Source organism: Phoxinus phoxinus, assembly GCF_949152265.1.
Source record: "Phoxinus phoxinus genome assembly, chromosome: 20".
Classification (NCBI taxonomy): domain Eukaryota; kingdom Metazoa; phylum Chordata; class Actinopteri; order Cypriniformes; family Leuciscidae; genus Phoxinus; species Phoxinus phoxinus.
This window is the reverse complement of record NC_136895.1, coordinates 7111288-7128763: the sequence shown is the minus strand read 5'-3', so window position 1 is coordinate 7128763 and position 17476 is coordinate 7111288. Positions and strand designations below refer to the sequence as shown.

Sequence of the window (17476 nt, the reverse complement as noted above, 5' to 3'; positions counted from 1 at the left end):
AGATAGCGAAACTGCTGCAAAAAGGGGCCATAGAAACCGTTCCTCTGGCACAGAGCGAGTCGGGTTTCTACAGCCGGTACTTCCTAGTACCCAAGTAGGATGACGGTCTCAGACCCATCCTGGATCTCAGGTGTTTGAACAAAGCTCTTATGAAGCGAGCGTTCAGAATGCTCACGACCAGACAAATCCTTGCGCAAATTCGCCTGAGGGACTGGTTAATTTCAGTGGATCTGAAGGATGCATATTTTCAGATACAAATAGCGCCCCGTCACAGGCCTTTCTTGAGATTCGCCTTCGAGGGTCAGGCTTATCAGTACACCGTCCTTCCGTTTGGCCTGTCTTTGAGTATGGGGAGGCTGCAGACCTGGAGCCGGTAGATATACGACCCAAACAGTTTTACGCCCCTGGCAGTTTTACGCCCCTGTTGTTCCTGATGCGTCCAGTAGGGGGAGACTGTACAGCGACACGAATTGAGGTATGTTTTAATCTTTTTTTAAATTAATTTATTTATTTATTTTGTATTGCAAATGAAAGGATACAGACATTAACAGTGAGAAGAGAGAGAAAAAAAACAAGGGGGGTATACGGACATCAAAAGAGATTGAATTAGGCTACACAAATCAATACAATATTACATTTTGTCAATAAAAAATGAAAGGTTCTTTACAACAGACTCAAGGATATTATTTGTTTTAGAAACCTTTGAGTTTAAAGGTTTTGACATTGGATGGTTCTGTCTTTATGCATATGAAACTTGCCCAGAATTTACCAAAAAGTTCAGGACGATCTGGCTTAAATTTATCTTACCACGTATGTAGGACACTGTTTTGTAGCTGTATGACGACCAATAGAGAATAGTACAGCAGATATTAAATCGAGGATCCATATGATTACTAGGTACTGTAAGTCTAATGGTCTAAATATGGTTAATATCTAAATGTAGTTATAAATTCACAACAACATATTTCACTTAGTCTCCATATAAAAACAAACGGTGAATAGGCCTATAACTGCAGTAGGTCATATCATTGCTTGTCATAACACGTAGTTGATCCAACTATGTGTATTTTTAATTTTTCAATTCACAAAAACAAAAGTCTTCTGTAGGCTGAGTGAAGAGTGAAAACCGACTGAATATCTGCATCTATTTTTCTATTTTAATCCGTGCAGATCTACACTGTAGCGTTTATATTTAAATGAACAAAAAAACACAAAATTGTCAAGTCTATGGACGGGTTATTAATGTGTTAGCGTCGATTTAATGATGTTATTTCGCAGTATATCCCCCTACTGGACGCATCAGGAACAACAGGGGCGTAAAACTGCCAGGGGCGTAAAACTGTTTGGGTCCCATATCTACCGGCTCCAGGTCTGCAGCCTCCCCATATAGCTGTCTTTAGCACCTGGTACATTTACGAAGTGCATGGACGCGACGCTCGCTCCCCTGATACAGCGGGGCATACGAGTACTGAACTATTTGGACGACTGCCTAATTCTAGCGCAGTCAGAGGCGAAACTGATGACACACAGGGCTTTACTACTCAGCCATTAAGAAGGCTTGGGTCTCAAAGTCAATTAGACCAAGAGTTCACTGTCTCCCAGCCAGAAAATCTCTTTTTTGGGAACAGATTTTTGGACTCGGTGTAAATGACAGCACGGCTTACGTCACAATGCGCTCTGCGAATACAGCGCCTGCTGGCATCATTAAAAGTTGGCAATGTCACTCCTCTCAAAAGTTTTCAGAGGATGGTAGGTCTCATGGCCTCAGCCTCAGCAGTGAAGCAGCTGGGCTTGCTTCACATGCGTCCACTTCAGTACTGGCTGAAGACGCGCGTCCTGCGTCGGGCACGCATCAAGGTGACCCAGAACTGTGTTACAGCTCTAGAGCCTTGGAAGGTGACTGGTATCAGTCAGACGTAGATCTGGGGGCGGTCTCGATGCTGAAATTAGTCTCGACAGAGGCCTCCAACTCAGGTTGGGGCGCCCTCTATGAGGGCAGGCCGACTTTTGGCCTGTAGTCAGGCCAAGAGAAGTGCTCGCACATAAACTGTCTAGAGATGAAAGCGGTTGAGAACGCTTTGTGCGCAAAACGCAAAATGCGTTTTAAAATAATACAAAATGAAGGATAATTTTTGGCTTCAGTATTCTCGAGAAAAGGGATTTTCCCATAGCGTAAGCTAGCTTACGCAACACTCGTCCTTCTTCTAGAGAGAACCGAGACGTTCTCGAGTCCTGTTCCCGAGTCTGTCTTTGTCAAGTTTTGAGTTTGTTTAAATACATTGTGTTGCACGTGGATTCTGCTTCCTCCTATGTTTCAACCGCAACGTTACAGAATAACTTTCCCATAAGATGGATCCAGCAGTCGCCAAGGGACTCACATTTACTCGAGGACCACATCCAGTGGGTCCATTGATAGGGCCATGGAGGCTGCGCTTCAGTGGCCCCCTGCACTGCCTGCTCCGCCCTGGCCCCCTGAACTGTCCGGTCCGCCCTGGTCCCCTGCTTTGTCTGCTCCGCCCTGGCCGCCCACGCTCCACGGCCCAGGTCCGCCCATGCTCCACGGCCCAGGTCCTCCAGTGCCATATCCTGGTCCTATCCCCCTGCATGGGCCTGGCCCTCCATCCCTCCCCCAAGACCGCCTCCGCTCCACCACCCTCCTGGACTGTTTCTCACGGAGCGTCTGAAATCCGCTCCTTATGTGGGGGGCTCTTTCATAATTCCTGTCTTGTGTTCACCTTGTCTTGTGTGGACTTTTTGTAATTTCCTGTCCTGTGTCATGTTTTGTAGTCCTTTGTAGTTTTTCTAGTTTATTAGTCTCCCCAGGTGTTTCCTATTAGCCACGCCCCCTTGTTATCTTGTTTAGCTTGTTTGCCTGTGTATTTAAGCCCTTTGTCTTGTTTCAGTCTTTGTGAGTTCTTGATGTTGAATGTTGGTTGTTCTGTTCCCGAGTCCTGTTCCCTAGTTGTCTTTGTCAAGTTTTGAGTTTTAAGTTTTTTTTTTTTTGTTCAAGTTTTGAGACAATTTTAAATAAATTGTGCTGCACGTGGATCCTGCTTCCTCCTATGTTTCAACGACAACGTTACATCAGCATTGACATACAGTAAATCTAATATAATAGCTTGATACTTTCGAACTCACAATTCATTGATGACAATATCAGGCCTCCACAGTTGTTTTCTTGGCAGTGAGATTGTGTCTGTTCCACATTCAACAGGATCCCAACTCAAACCTTCAATATTCCAAACCTAATAAACAAAATATCTTTATAATAAAGGCTGCACGAAATAGTGAGGGATCTCACTTCTTTAAATGCCTAAAAAAGGCTCAAGAAGGTCTTACCAAACTCGCCCAAATGTACGAGTCAAATAACTGAGCTTTTTCATCCTGAAATAAAATAAAATAAAGAATGTATATAATTTTACCCACCACAATTGCCTAAAGACATACTCCTTAACATTTATTTCTTAATTGATTGAATTCTATGTACAGTCATGGCCAAAATTGTTGGCACCCCTGGTAAATATGATCAAAACTGGCTGTAAAAAATAAATCTGCATTGTTTATCCTTTTGATCTTTCATTCAAAAAATTGCCAAAATTCTAACCTTTCATTGAAGCAAGAGAATTGAAAGTGGGGCTAAATCACATTATGAAATAAATGTTTTTCTCCAAAACACGTTGGCCACAATTATTGGCACCCTTTTATTAAATACTTTTTGCAACCTCCTTTTGCCAAGATAACAGCTCTGAGTTTTCTCCTATAATGCCTGATGAGTTTGGAGAACACCTGACAAGAGATCAGAGACCATTCCTCCACACAGAATCTCTCCAGATCCTGCAGATTCCCAGATCCATGTTGGTGCTTCTTCTCTTCAGTTCAGCCCACTCATTTTCTATAGGGTTCAGGCCAGGGACTGGGATGGCCATTGCAGATCTTGGTTTTGTGCTCAGTGACCCATTTTTGTTTTGATTTTGATATTTGTTTTTGGATCACTGTCCTGTTGGAAGATCCAAACATGGCCCGTTTTAAGATTTCTAGCACAGTCTGTTAGGTTTCGATTTTTTATCTGTTGGTATTTGATCCAATCCATGATGCCATGTATCTGAACAAGATGTCCAGGACCTCTGGCAGAAAATTAGGCCCACAGCAGTAAAGATACAGCAGAGTATTTCATTTTACACATGGGGTACTTTTTTATCCCTGTGTGCACCAAACCCATCTTAAGTGTTTGCTGCCAAAAAAGCTATTTTTTTGGTTCCTCTGTCCATAGAACGTTTGAAAAGTACCTGACACAACTGGCACTTCAAACGGGACGGGTTCTATGGTCAGATGAAACAAAAAAAAAAGCTTTTTTGGCAGCAAACACTTAAGATGGGTTTGGTGCACACAGGGATAAAAAAGTACCCCATTTGTAAAATTAAATACTCTGCTGTATCTTTACTGCTGTGGGCCTAATTTTCTGCCAGAGGTCGAAATTGTTTGAATGAAAGATCAAAAGGATAAACAATGCAGATTCCCGTTCAAGGGAACTCGAGCTGCGTTGAGACGCGGTGGGAACGCCTTGCGTGATTGCGTCGTGAAGCACATGTGTAATCAATCCAATGGAAACGGGAGACGTCATGGGCGGGTGACGTCACCGACCAGGAAGCTATATAGCACTCCCGCGATCAGAGAATCACTAGCTTTGTTGCCTTCAGCAAGTGCGATCTGTGTAATACTGTCCTTGTCTATTTATTGTCTGTTTGTCTCAGTATCTAGATATTATGGAGAAACAAGAATTCAAAACGTTGTGGTGTTCCCTACCCTCGTTTTATCTCGGGTGGGGACGCGCATCAGCTTTGTGTTGCTTGTTTGGGAGTTTTGCTTACCCAGTAAGTTCTCGAGGGGACTGACTGAGTATTGCAGAGGTTGTCTGTTTCAACTCACTCCCGCCGGGCGTCCTTCGAGGAGGACGGTTCGGTTGCGCGCGCTCCCTGAGGCGCGAGTCCCGCTGCTGCCGAGGCACAGCGGCGACGTGCATCTCGGGGATCGTGCAAATGGATCTAACAGCGAGGTTTGAGACGGGCGTGCCCTATCTCTGCCACACGTGTTAGTTCCAGTGCCTATCGTGCTGCGATCTCCTGTTCCGAGGAATTGGTATCGTTAGTGTGAAAAAAGAAAAAGAGAAAAGAAAAGGATATATGTGTATACGTATATTATGAACAAAGCTTGTGAGTTTTCAATGAATAAATGAATAATTCAGCTCATAACTCTGTTGTATAAAGAGGAGCTTATAAAAGGAGGTTTTATTTTGTGCTGATTGCCTAGTTAAATGTTTTCTGGCCAGCTGAACATTATCTTAGTGAGAATATAATTAAATCTCTATATCTCAGCCTCCTCGTCGGGGTTTGCCGTTTTTTCCCTATCTCCACACTGAGGAGTTGAGATTTTGGAATAAACCGGTTTCTATTTTATGTGTTTATCCCCAAAAACTTCTACTAAAGTAATGTTTTGGGTATTAAATATCATAGTATGACAGTGCCTCGGGTTAAAGAGACGCTTACTAGCTATCTCTCTCCCGAGTCGGCGTCATCATTACCCCGACGTTATCCACCAGCCATCATAAATAATAGATAAATATTATTAGGCAGCATTGGTGGGTAAACTATATAAGGACATGGATGAATGTGAGGATGTCAGCACTGACGCTATTCGAGAATTGCGTCGCGCAACAGATAAACTATATGGGGGAGGGACGGTTTCGAGAAATCGTTTTTCCTCGGCGTCCTCTGGGGGGCGACTCTCTGAGGAGGGTCGCAGCGCTGCCAGTTCGGTTGTTTCCTGCTGGTGGCCACGGAGTGATATAAGTTTTTCTGATGTATGAAAAAATATATATATTTATGTCTGTTCTCTGAACGCTTCGCTTTCAACAAAATGAAGATATAAACTATCCAGCGGCGTTCCAGATGTGTCTTCATCACCGATCTAATGTTCCTGAGACTGCTGGGCGGGAGCAATCTCAGCCTACTAAAGCTCCTCGCAGCATAAAGTGCTGCAAAATAGAGCGTCGCCATTCGGCCTCATCCACAATCGAGAGGGACCTGGGTGGCGGTCGCTGTCTAGCCAGTTAGAGATATGCAAGATCTGAGAACTGTTTTATCTCTAATATAGCTGGAAGAAGAAGCCCTGACGCTGAGGCTGCAGGCTTCTGAGGGTGGTCCCCTCCGGGGTAGGGACGATTTTGAGAAATCGTTTCTCCTCGGCGCCCTCTGGGGTGTGACTCTCTGAGGAGGGTCGCAACGCTGCCAGTTCAGTTCTCCTGCCGGTTCGCCGTTTCAGGACACCGAGGTGTCAGCGTCCCAAAACGATCCTCCGAGGAGGGTCGTAGAGCAGTCAGTTCGGTTTCCCTGCTGGTTCGCCGTTTCAGGGCGCCGAGGTGCCTGCTTTTTCCAACGATCATCCGAGGAGGGTCGTTGGAACTAAGATAGTTAGAGGTAGGCAAGATCTGAGGACTGTCGTTATCTCTAATGAAACTTAGAAGAGAAGTCCTGACGCTGAGGCTATCAGGCTTCTGAGGGTTCCTCCGGGGCAGGAACGGTTTTGAGAAATCGTTTCTCCTCGGCGCCCTCTGGGGTGCGACTCTCTGAGGAGGGTCGCAGCGCTGCCAGTTCGGTTGTTCCCTGCCGGTCCTCCGTTCAGGGCACCGAGGTGTCAGCGTCCCCAAACGATCCTCCGAGGAGGGTCGTAGAGCGGTCAGTTCGGTTTCCCTGCCGGTTCGCCGTTTCAGGGTGCCGAGGTGCCTGCTTTTTCCAACGATCCTCCGAGGAGGGTCGTTGGAACTAAGATAGAGGTAGGCAAGATCTGAGGACTGTCGTTATCTCTCATAAAACTTAGACAAGAAGTCCTGACGCTGAGGCTATCAGGCTTCTGAAGGTTCCCCCGGGGCAGGGATGGTTTTGAGAAATCGTTTCTCCTCGGCGACCTCTGGGGTGCGACTCTTTGAGGAGGGTCGCAGCGCTGCCAGTTCGGTTGTTCCCTGCCGGTCTTCCGTTCAGGGCACCGAGGTGTCAGCGTCCCCAAACGATCCTCCGAGGAGGGTCGTAGAACGGTCAGTTCGGTTGTTCCCTGCAGGTTCGCCGCTTCAGAGCACTGAAGTGACTGTTCAACCAAATCCAGAGGCCAGTCTCGAGACTGGTGCCCTTAGCAGAATTTCTGGCAGCGTGGAAACTACTGCCACATATTTCTCAGTGGGTCCTGCACACTATAGAAAAGGGTTCAGAATTCAGTTCGGTTCTCGTCCGCCCAGATTTCTAGGGGTCCTCCCCACAGTGGTGGACCTCGAGCAGGCTCTGGTTATGGAGCAGGAAGTGCTGACACTTTTACAAAAAGGAGCTATAGAAGGGGTTCCTCCTCCCAGCAGACAGTCAGGGTTTTATAGCCGCTACTTCATTGTTCCGAAAGAGGATGAAGGGTTGCGTCCTATTCTAGACCTGCGTCTATTAAACAGCAGGTTTCAGATTCTCATGTTCATAGTATGCTTACGCTAATATGATTGTGTCACAGATTCAGCCCGAGGGCTGGTCTGTCACAATAGACTTGAAGGACGCTTATCTATCCATCCTCATCACAGGAGGTTCCTGAGGTTTGCTTTCGGGGGCGAAGCATACCAGTATCGGGTTCTTCTATTCGGCCTAGGTTTATCACCCCACACCTTTACAATATGCGTGGATGCAGCTCTGGCTCCTCTGGGACTCCAGCGCATTTGCGTATTATACTATCGACGATTGGTTGATCCTAACTCAATTTGAGCAGATGGCAGTTCGGCATCGAGATGCCGTTCTGTCTCATTTAAAGATGTTGGGGTTGCGACTCAACGCCAAGAAGAGTGTGCTCCTCCCAGCTCAGAGGACCATTTTTCCAGGTGTTATATATGATTCGCTGTAAAGGGGGTAAAACTAGGCCAGTCACTCACTGTGGAACAGTTTCAGACTGTTGGGTCTCATGGCAGCTGCGTCCAACGTAATTACTTTTGGCCTTCTGTACATGAGACCCCTGCAGTGTTGGCTCAGGACCAAGGGGTTTCTCCGAGGGGAAATCCATTTTTGCATGATCAAGGTCACGCGGCTATGCCTACGTGCCTCGGTCATGTGAAAGAACCTTGGTTCCTCGCCCAGGCCCAGTGTGGGGGGCTTCTTGTCGACGCTTATGCTATCGACGGATGCTTCCCTCACAAGAGGGGGGTGATCATGAGTGGTCATTTGCCGAAGGGTCTTTGGCAGGACCATCTCCTTTTGGCACGTAATTGGCTAGAAGTGATGGCGGTATTCCTAGAATCTCAATACTTCCTGTCAGAACCGAGAGGTCACCATGTGCCTGATCCTTCTGGACAGCACACTGATGGTCTCGTATATCAGAGCAGATATCCTGTTGAGGCAGGGGCTGAGGCCCGGAGAATGGAGACTTCACCCCGAGGTGGTGGAGCTTCTTTGGGAGAACTTCGGTTAAAACTTTGCCTTTGTGGTTATCCCTGACGCATCCAGCTCCGCTTGGACTGGATGCGATGTATTAGGTGTGGTCGAGGCTACACCTGTACGCATTTCCCGATATCTTTGCTCCCGGGAGTTACCCTCATCTGGAGTCATGGATGCTGTGGGCTCGGCCTCTGAGGGGGCCCAGCTCATAGATTCAGGTCTCTCGACTGAGGTTGTGGAGACCATACTCCAGTCTAGAGCTCCCTCCACGAGAAGACTGAATATGCATTGAAATGTAAACTGTTCTCTGCCAGGTGCGGAGAACACCTTCTGAATGTTGCTATCTGCCCTATGGTACAGTACTTGATTTCTGCAATGAATGTTTCTTTGCTGGGTTATCTCTGAGAAGAGATCCTTATTTCATCTTCTCCGTGGTACATGAGGCTGAGGCCTGCACGTACTTGGATTTGCACCTGGTATGGCGGTAGTCTTTCTTCACCCCAGGCCGGGTTGTATTCCTAGGTCCCTACTCAATTTGCGGGTCAATTGTGCTGCAGGTCTTCTGTCCTCCACCTTAATCAGGAAAAGCTAAAGACAGATATTGAGCAAGCGAGTAGTTGAGGCTATCTCACTTGCTTATGTATCGGCTGGACAGCCTTCACCTTTGGCTGTCCGGGCCCACTCTACTAGGAGTATGGCTGCCTCTGGGCTTTAACCCTCTGGGGTCTAAGGTGTTTTTGGGGTCCTTGAGATGTTTTGACATGCCCAGATATTTGTATTTTTTTCAGTTGCTTATAAACATATTAATGGCAAAGGTGTAATTACACTCTATTTAGCATGAACATGGCTAGCATAATATGTGAGCAACATGTATGTACATGTTTGCATTTTTGAGAGAATATTATTTATGCGTGGTTATTCAAAAAACTCAAACTTAAATGTTCTGATATAAGACCACAAACGACCAACTTCACATATTCCCACAATACTTTTGACTAATGGATCTTGTCGGCTAGAGTATTTACTTCAAAATGATCTGAAAATCATCCGGGCTAATCGTTTAAATTAAACAATAGATTGATTTAAATTTTGTAAGACACTTTTTGTTTGGAAAGGCAATATGCAGATGGGCGTAAATGATCCAACAAGGTCATGAATAATGTCCTCATTCACACCTGAGGAGACAAAGAAGGCCTGCTAATGCTGCATACTAATGAGCCTTAGGTGTCACTGTGGCTACAAGAAAAAATGCAAAGACAACACACACACATATATACAAACATACATACATACATACATATATATACCGGTATATATATATATATATATATATATATATATATATATATATATATATATTACTACAGAATTGGAAACATCTTGAAAAAAGTGTATTTTTCCACAAACTGCATGCTTGCAAATTGTATAATATCCAAGGTAAACATTTCTAGTAATTGTGCAGTTAATTCTCATTCGTATTTTCAGAAAGTTTTGGATGTAGGCTATCCTCTCTCCAAATTTGTCACTAATAAAACACAAAAATAATTTATAGAGAAGGCTTATATTGACCTTTTAAGATTTTGTTTGCACCTTGTAAATTAGGTTTTGATGTGGCAGTAAAAACTTTATAAATAATCTATCCAAAACGAAATGTTGTCTTTCATATTTCGTCTGTAACATATGGTCTTTTATAATATATATTAGGGCATAAATGTTAATTTGCAGTTTAATATGTTGCTTATACAAATACATTTTATTTCAACGTATTCAGTCGATTTTTACTCATCTCAGTAGGCAATATAGTTTGCTAAAAGCGAAACTCCTGCGAGCTGTAGTAAACAACATGCATATGCGCCGTGCATTCATTCAAACACAGAAACGTGATTCAAATTTAAACAGTCTTTTGCGGTTTACAGACACCATTTCATATCGCGATTAGAACAAAGCACTTACTGATGATCTGCAGCTGGATCCGTTGTTCGGCTACTCCAGCACGTTTGAGGTAAAATTTCCAGGATTATCACGATATTATTATTCCTCACAGCGAGTGTGTTCTCCAGCTGTTGTGGGCGTTGACTGGTTTGCATTGTGTTGCTTCAGATTAGAATTTGAATAGCGCGCGCGCTGTCGATGGGCGTGTCACATTAGCGGAGTAATGAGCTGGCAGAAAGATAATGAGGACGGCTGATCTCTCGCTCTTTATATATAGATTACATAAACAGAGAATATTTCTTTTAGTTTTGAATTAGATAATTTAAAACTACACACTTAAATGATTATAGAGATATATAGCTCATGTCTGAGTGAATAGTATTCACTGAGTTTTATTTGAGTTTAGAGACGTGCTTTAGAAAAAAAGTTCACGGAGACGGAGAGGCAGAAAGCACTCCCTGTTTACTTTCTTTATTTTACAAAAGCACAATGTTTTATTTCGATTGTAAGTGGACACATAAAAAAGTAGACATTTAACAGCTTATTTTTTCATATTTCTTAAGGCTGTATGACCAAAACTGACTGAGTATTTTAGGTCTATTTTGCTGCTATGTGAAAAAAAACGCGCAAATCACGCCGGCGTGATTGCCGACCCCAGGGGGTTAATTTCAGGAGTTTCTCTCCACGACATCTGTAATGCGGCAGGCTGGTCCTTACCGCATACATTTGTCCATTTTTATGACTTGGACCTAGACTCCACTCCAGGGTCTAGGGGGCTTGTTTCGTAGTATGCGCACAGTCTTCATACACAACAGGTATTTGTCAAATGGCGTCGTGGGTATAGGGTTCCCACCGCGTCTCAACGCAGCTCGAGTTCCCTTGAAAGGGAACGTCTCAGGTTACGTATGTAACCCTGGTTCCCTGAGAGGGAACGAGACGCTGCGTTGCTTTGCCATACTCCCTGCATACCTGTGATCATCTTGCTTCAGGCTTTTCAAAGCTAGTGATTCTCTGATCGCGGGAGTGCTATATAGCTTCCTGGTCGGTGACGTCACCCGCCCATGACGTCTCCCGTTTCCATTGGATTGATTACACATGTGCTTCACGACGCAATCACGCAAGGCGTTCCCACCGCGTCTCAACGCAGCGGAACCAGGGTTACATACGTAACCTGAGACGTTTATTTTTTACAGCCAGTTTTGATCATATTTACCAGGGGTGCCAACAATTTTGGCCATGACTGTAACTCACAAACCAGCTCAATATGACAGCAAAGGCGAGCAGGAAAAGCAAGTGCTCTTTAAATGAAAAACTTTAAACTGTAAAGTTTTTTTAATTATATAAGTTATATTTCCTAAATTTTAGGGATTCCTTAGGGTTCAATGCTTGGCCCCATCCACTTCTTGAAATACACAACCTCACTCAGCCCTGTCGTCACAAAGGCACACTGCCTTTATTTTTCCTATCCATACAGCTTCAGCTAGACAAAATCTGCTTGTATTTCGGCCCGCTTTCTGATTCTTACCTCTGCTCTGCTCAACAGCGGCTCACTATTTTGTCTTAACTCCCACACATTTGATTGCCAGTGATATTAAATAAACTTACCACATCTAAAATTCCATACAGAGTGAAGCCCACGCTGATGTTTGTGGGAGTTTTCGGGTAAATAACTGGCCGCACTTCAGTTTTGCCAAAGATGTTCTCCTTCAGGGCTTTTAAAAGAGCATCTGTAGTCGGTTCAGAGCAGTTGATAGTCCCTGCAGGTTTCATTAAAAGTGCTGTAAGAATAAATTAATATATCAAACAAAATAACAAGAGAAACATTTTATGCAAATAAGTGTTTTCAGTAATCAATTAAACATCTTTTTGTCTGAATTTGAGACCGAAAAGCTTACAGTTTATAATACATTTCTAGAATGGCATTACACAAACATCGTTTTATTTAATGTGTCATATAATGCTTGGCAGATCATCAACTGATAACTTAAATTTCTCACCCAGAATAAAAAAAAAATATGTCATCAAAATGAGCCGAGTGTTAGCAAATTATGACAGAATTTTTTTAGTTTTGTATGAACAATTCCTTTAACTTCACATATGATTCATGCATTTTCATACATACAGTATTAAAATCTACACAAGCAACAACAGTATGCAAACATTAAGCATTACATAACTTTGTTAATTACCTTGTTAATTAAAGCTTTTTTAACTAAAGTGATGTGAAAATGATTTGATGTGTGTGCAGCTGTATTATTTTTAATGAGAATCTAATTTCTTCTTACACTGCATTAGGAGAATGTAGATAATGATGAGCCGGAATTGTGGAAGACTAGCTGTGTATTCAGCAGCCTGTAATGATGGGAAAGATATTTGTTGGATTAGCAAGTTCTTCTTTCCACATCTAAAATGTCAACGTGTGATAATTAATAATTTATTTTACCTGAAATGTCACTGTACATTTGCCATTATAATGTTGCTTTTATAAAATGCGATGAGAATTTTCATACAACAATTTTTAATATTTGTGAATATTTGATGTCTAGTAGCAATAGACATTTGAACTCAATGATTAGCATTTTACACTACAGCGTACATATTATGTGATGTGTAACATGTTCATATAACAAACATCTAAATGTGTAAACTGCCTCTGGAAATGATTACATATTAAATACATTAAACATATTTATTACATACTGTATGTTATGGCACCACAATACAGAAGATGAACCACAGTATATTATTAATTACTATTGAATAAATTAAATACATCTCATAAACCTGACATTTACACAGTTTACATGCAGTAGACTCATGAAATGTGCTTGCTTCTATGTTTTAAAAAACATTCAGAAAAATATCAGAATATTTTGTTAATGCATTACGATTTTTAAGACTATATCTTACCCATGATCTTGAGAGCAAAGCTACAGCCATCACCTTCTCAAGAATCTGAAAACAGTTGGCAATGAGTGTGCTATACAATTAAATGTATTATTAAACTTACAGTTTTATGTCTGTGAGTCTGTGATTTAAATACTAAAGACACAACAAAATGTCAAACTATATACCAACACTGATTTGCCTAGATATTTTTGTGCATCCCATAAGTCTGAGAAGCCAATAATATGCAAAGCAAAACATATGTCGTGTGAATCTTTACAAATATGGTGGTTTATCTGCTGCTTCCATATGAAGGCAAAGGGAATAACTGATATTAAGGATTTATTTAAAAATTGCATTAAAACAATAAAGAACAAATCAGTAATACGTTTTCTCTTATACAGCAACTGACAATAGATCCATAAAATACACAAAAACACAACGTAAATTCACAAAAGACACATTTTATTCGCTCACTGTGATCCAAATCTTTACAATCCACAGGATTGCGAGGAACAGATCCAAATTCAGCCCTTTATCCAGCGATCTTTGTCTCCATTCTCAGCAGTGACTGTAAACGTCAAATCCCCGCTCCACATGATGAATTCAAATTCAAAAATTGCCCCCTCAAAAAGCGTTCTGACATATTTTGCGGCAGTGATATCAGACGCTCATTGGCTCTCGGCTAATTTGTCACAGATTACGACATGCCATGTTTCAGTCGATGATTCATTTGAATTTGGGAAATGCGCGCCTTCACGGTGGGAAGCAGGATTAACATTTTCATGGATTAATAACTTCAATTCTGCTCTGTACCTCATACAAAACTATTACACTGAACAAATCTATAAATGCAACACTTTTGTTTTTCCCCCCATTTTCCATGAGCTGAACTCAAAGATCTAAGACTTTTTCTATACGTACACAAAAGGCCTATTTCTCTCAAATATTGTTCACAAACCTGTGTTAGTGAGCACTTCTCCTTTGCCGAGATAATCCATCCACCTCACAGGTGTGGCATATAAAGATGCTGATTAGACAGCATGATTATTGCACAGGTGTGCCTTAGGCTTGCCATAATAAAACGCCACTCTAAAATGTGCAGTTTTACTGTATTGGTGGGGGGTCCGAAAACCAGTCAGTATCTGATGTGATCTTTTGCCTCACGCAGTGCAACACATCTCCTTCGCATAGAGTTGATCAGGTAGTTGATTGTGGCCTGTGGAATGTCGGTCCACTCCTCTTCAATGGCTGTACGAAGCTGCTGGATATTGGCAGGACCTTGAACACGCTGTCGTATACGCCGATCCAGAGCATCCCAAACATGCTCAATGGGTGACATGTCCGGTGAGTATGCTGGTCCTGAACCTATGCAGGCGGGGAGAATGCATCTTACTACCAAAGAGAAGCAATGTCGACTTTTAAAGGGGCTTTGCCTATATTATGGCGTCATGGCCACATTGCAGCTGTTAATCCAGTAAAAGCCAACACTCACCAAATCCCAACTCGAGGACCACATCCAGTGGGTCCCTTGATAGGGCCATGGAGGCCGCGCTTCAGTGGCCCCCTGAACTGCCTGGTCCACCCTGGTAACTGATAGGAGAGTTCTGGCGGGCTGCACTTCAATCTCTCCATCACTGGACTCTCGTACTCTCCTTCCTGCTTCAGTGTTACTGAATGGCTCTGTCATTAAATGCTCTGTGCTCATTGAATCGGGAGCAGAGGGGAATTTTGTTGATGTCGATTGAGCTCATCACTATGGTCTTCCCATTTATTATCTCCCCTAACCTCTCACTGCTCACTGGACAGCAGCTCATGGCAGTTACTCAGACCGTCTGTCGTCCGCCTGGCGTCCGCCTTTGGTAACCACTGGGAGGAACTAGAGTTTTATTTATTTAATTCCCCTTCTGTTCCCATTGTGTTGGGTCACCCTTAGCTTTCCCTTCATAATCCTCATATTAACTGGGCCGATAAAAAAAAATCTTGTTCGTTCCAAGTGCATGTCTAGCACGTCAAGAGAGTGCTGGAGAATCAGTTGTTTGTGTAGGCGGAGAAGTGTACTTTTCAGGCCTAGTCGGTTTCGTTCTTCGGTCTATCATCTCGGTGGAGGGGATTCGCAAGGATCTTGCGATGGTTGGAGTTTCACCGTCATCAGTCTCCCTCGACCAGGACGCTGGGTGGCGTCCCAGGGAGGGGTGGTACTGTCGGGGCTCTGTCTCTTTTCTACTGTATGAGTCTTTGTTTTTGCTTGCATGTTTTCTTTTCTTTTCGTGCGTGCGTGCTGGCCGCACTCAGCTGATCGCGTTTCGCTATCAACGCAGTTGTGCTCGCGTTTGCAGCTGTTTGTTGATTTCTCATCTATTCTCTCCTTATTTAAACCTCATGTTTTCACTTTTTCTTTGCCAGTGTGTTTTGTCGTTCACGCTTTACACGGGTCTCTTGTTTTGGTTCATCAGTTATCGGTCTTGTAGTGTTTTTCCCCCCTTGCCCTGTTATTGCCTTTGAGGACTGTCTGTGCTCCCTGACCAGTGGCTTGTTCATCAGGATTTTGGAGTCTTGCTCTGGATTGTTATTTATATCCCTGGATCCTTCTAAGTTTGATTGCCTGAGCTATCATCTTTAATGACCCTCGCCTGTCTCTGACTATTGCAGCCACTCGCCTGGTATCTGTCCACTGCCTGGACTTTGACCTTTCTTTCCATTGTGCCCTTGTGTTGCTGATCTAGAATTTGGCAGCTCGCCATCTATGTCACTGAATAAAACTTTTCGATTGTGCTTCTAACTGCATTTGGGTCCTACATTTCAGTGAATCCTGACACTTGTCTGTCTGTTATGTTTTTCTTCATAACTGTATGTAGTTTTAAGAAATAGTCATGGGTAGGTTTAGGGGTAGGAGTAGGATTAGCGGCTCAGAATATCCTTTTAATGATATTGTTACTAAAATTTACATTTTCCTACACATACATTTGATTCTCTTTATAGTCTGTTTAATATGGGTATGTTTAGGTTTGGGAGTAGGGTTAAGGGATCTTACATTTATCTATAAAATGGAAAAAGGGAAATTAACAGATATATTCATGAGATGAAAGATTCATCAATGTAATACTGCTACGTTTAAATGTTGCCGATACGTCCATCTTTCAGAATCTATCCAAACATTCAAAAAAATAAGTTTTGTGTCTTTGAAAGTTACGTATTAATACCTACATATTAACAACGAAATCATGCTGGATTATTACATATTTCCCATTACATTCATAACAGTATTAACACTGATTATTTTGAGGTAGTTGCCAAAGCAGTGTTTACAGAATCCTGGTAACATTTTTTAAAAACTATAAAGTATTAGTGTAATAAAGGTACATATCAAATATGAAATTTCAGTTAAAATCTTATCAATATAATTGCTTTGTTCAAGTCATTTGAACTGAAATGTGGAAATGTATGCAGTGTATCTGTCCATATAATTGACTGCAAAATACAAAAACAAAACGAAGGTGACAATCTAGATGGGATAGGTTTGATTTATCCTGTTTTGGTTCTATTTTCAAAAATAACTGGAATGTAAAGTCATCCATGTTAAGTCTTGTTGAGTGACTCACAGTCCATTTTTAATCTGCAAGTCATAAGAAACAAAACTGAAACTAGCATGTACATACAGTATTGGTTTCTTTCCAAAGGTCAACACTGCATGCTTTACCAGTCAAAGTAACAGAGATAGTGGACTATAGCAGAATAAAAACTTCTGAATGTTGATATGATAAAATTTGTATTATCAATGTGATTTTTACATGTAAGCAGTATTAATATGAGGTATGAGCTTGCTAATGTCTCATTCAGTCTTGGCTGATTGAAATTGCATGAAAACTGTCTAAAAAACATAAATATGCAGCTGTCACAGATCCAGTTTGTAACAGCAGAAATGCAACTGAAAGTTATTTTTCCACCCTCACCTACTGGACAACATGTTACAGAAGTACAGATAATGTCAACATGAAATGTAACACTGTACATTTGAATAAGTACATTTGTAATTATTGTTCCTAATCGTATTGTTCATGATTGTATAACGTATAAACTGTTAAATAATTAACAAATTAGAAATTGTCTCCATATATTTTGCTCCTCTGAAGCACTAAAGTGTCAAAAAAAAAACTCCTTATTAACATCATATTAACAGATAAAAGATAAAGATAACTTCCTCATAT

At 42.3% G+C, this 17476-nt stretch overlaps 1 protein-coding gene across 1 annotated transcript in view; it reads right to left on the bottom strand.

The window, feature by feature from the left end:
- The window catches only part of LOC306987644 (5-hydroxytryptamine receptor 3C-like), a 34923-nt gene extending 21571 nt beyond the window's left edge, over positions 1-13352 (bottom strand). The window contains exons 1-3 of the mRNA XM_079592092.1: positions 13293-13352; positions 12668-12734; positions 11988-12160 (exon numbers count right to left, since the gene is read on the bottom strand). Coding sequence (XP_079448218.1) covers positions 11988-12160; positions 12668-12734; positions 13293-13322 — 270 coding nt within the window. The 5' untranslated portion in view covers positions 13323-13352. The remainder of the gene's footprint in view (positions 1-11987; positions 12161-12667; positions 12735-13292) is intronic.
- Positions 13353-17476: the final 4124 nt, after the last annotated feature.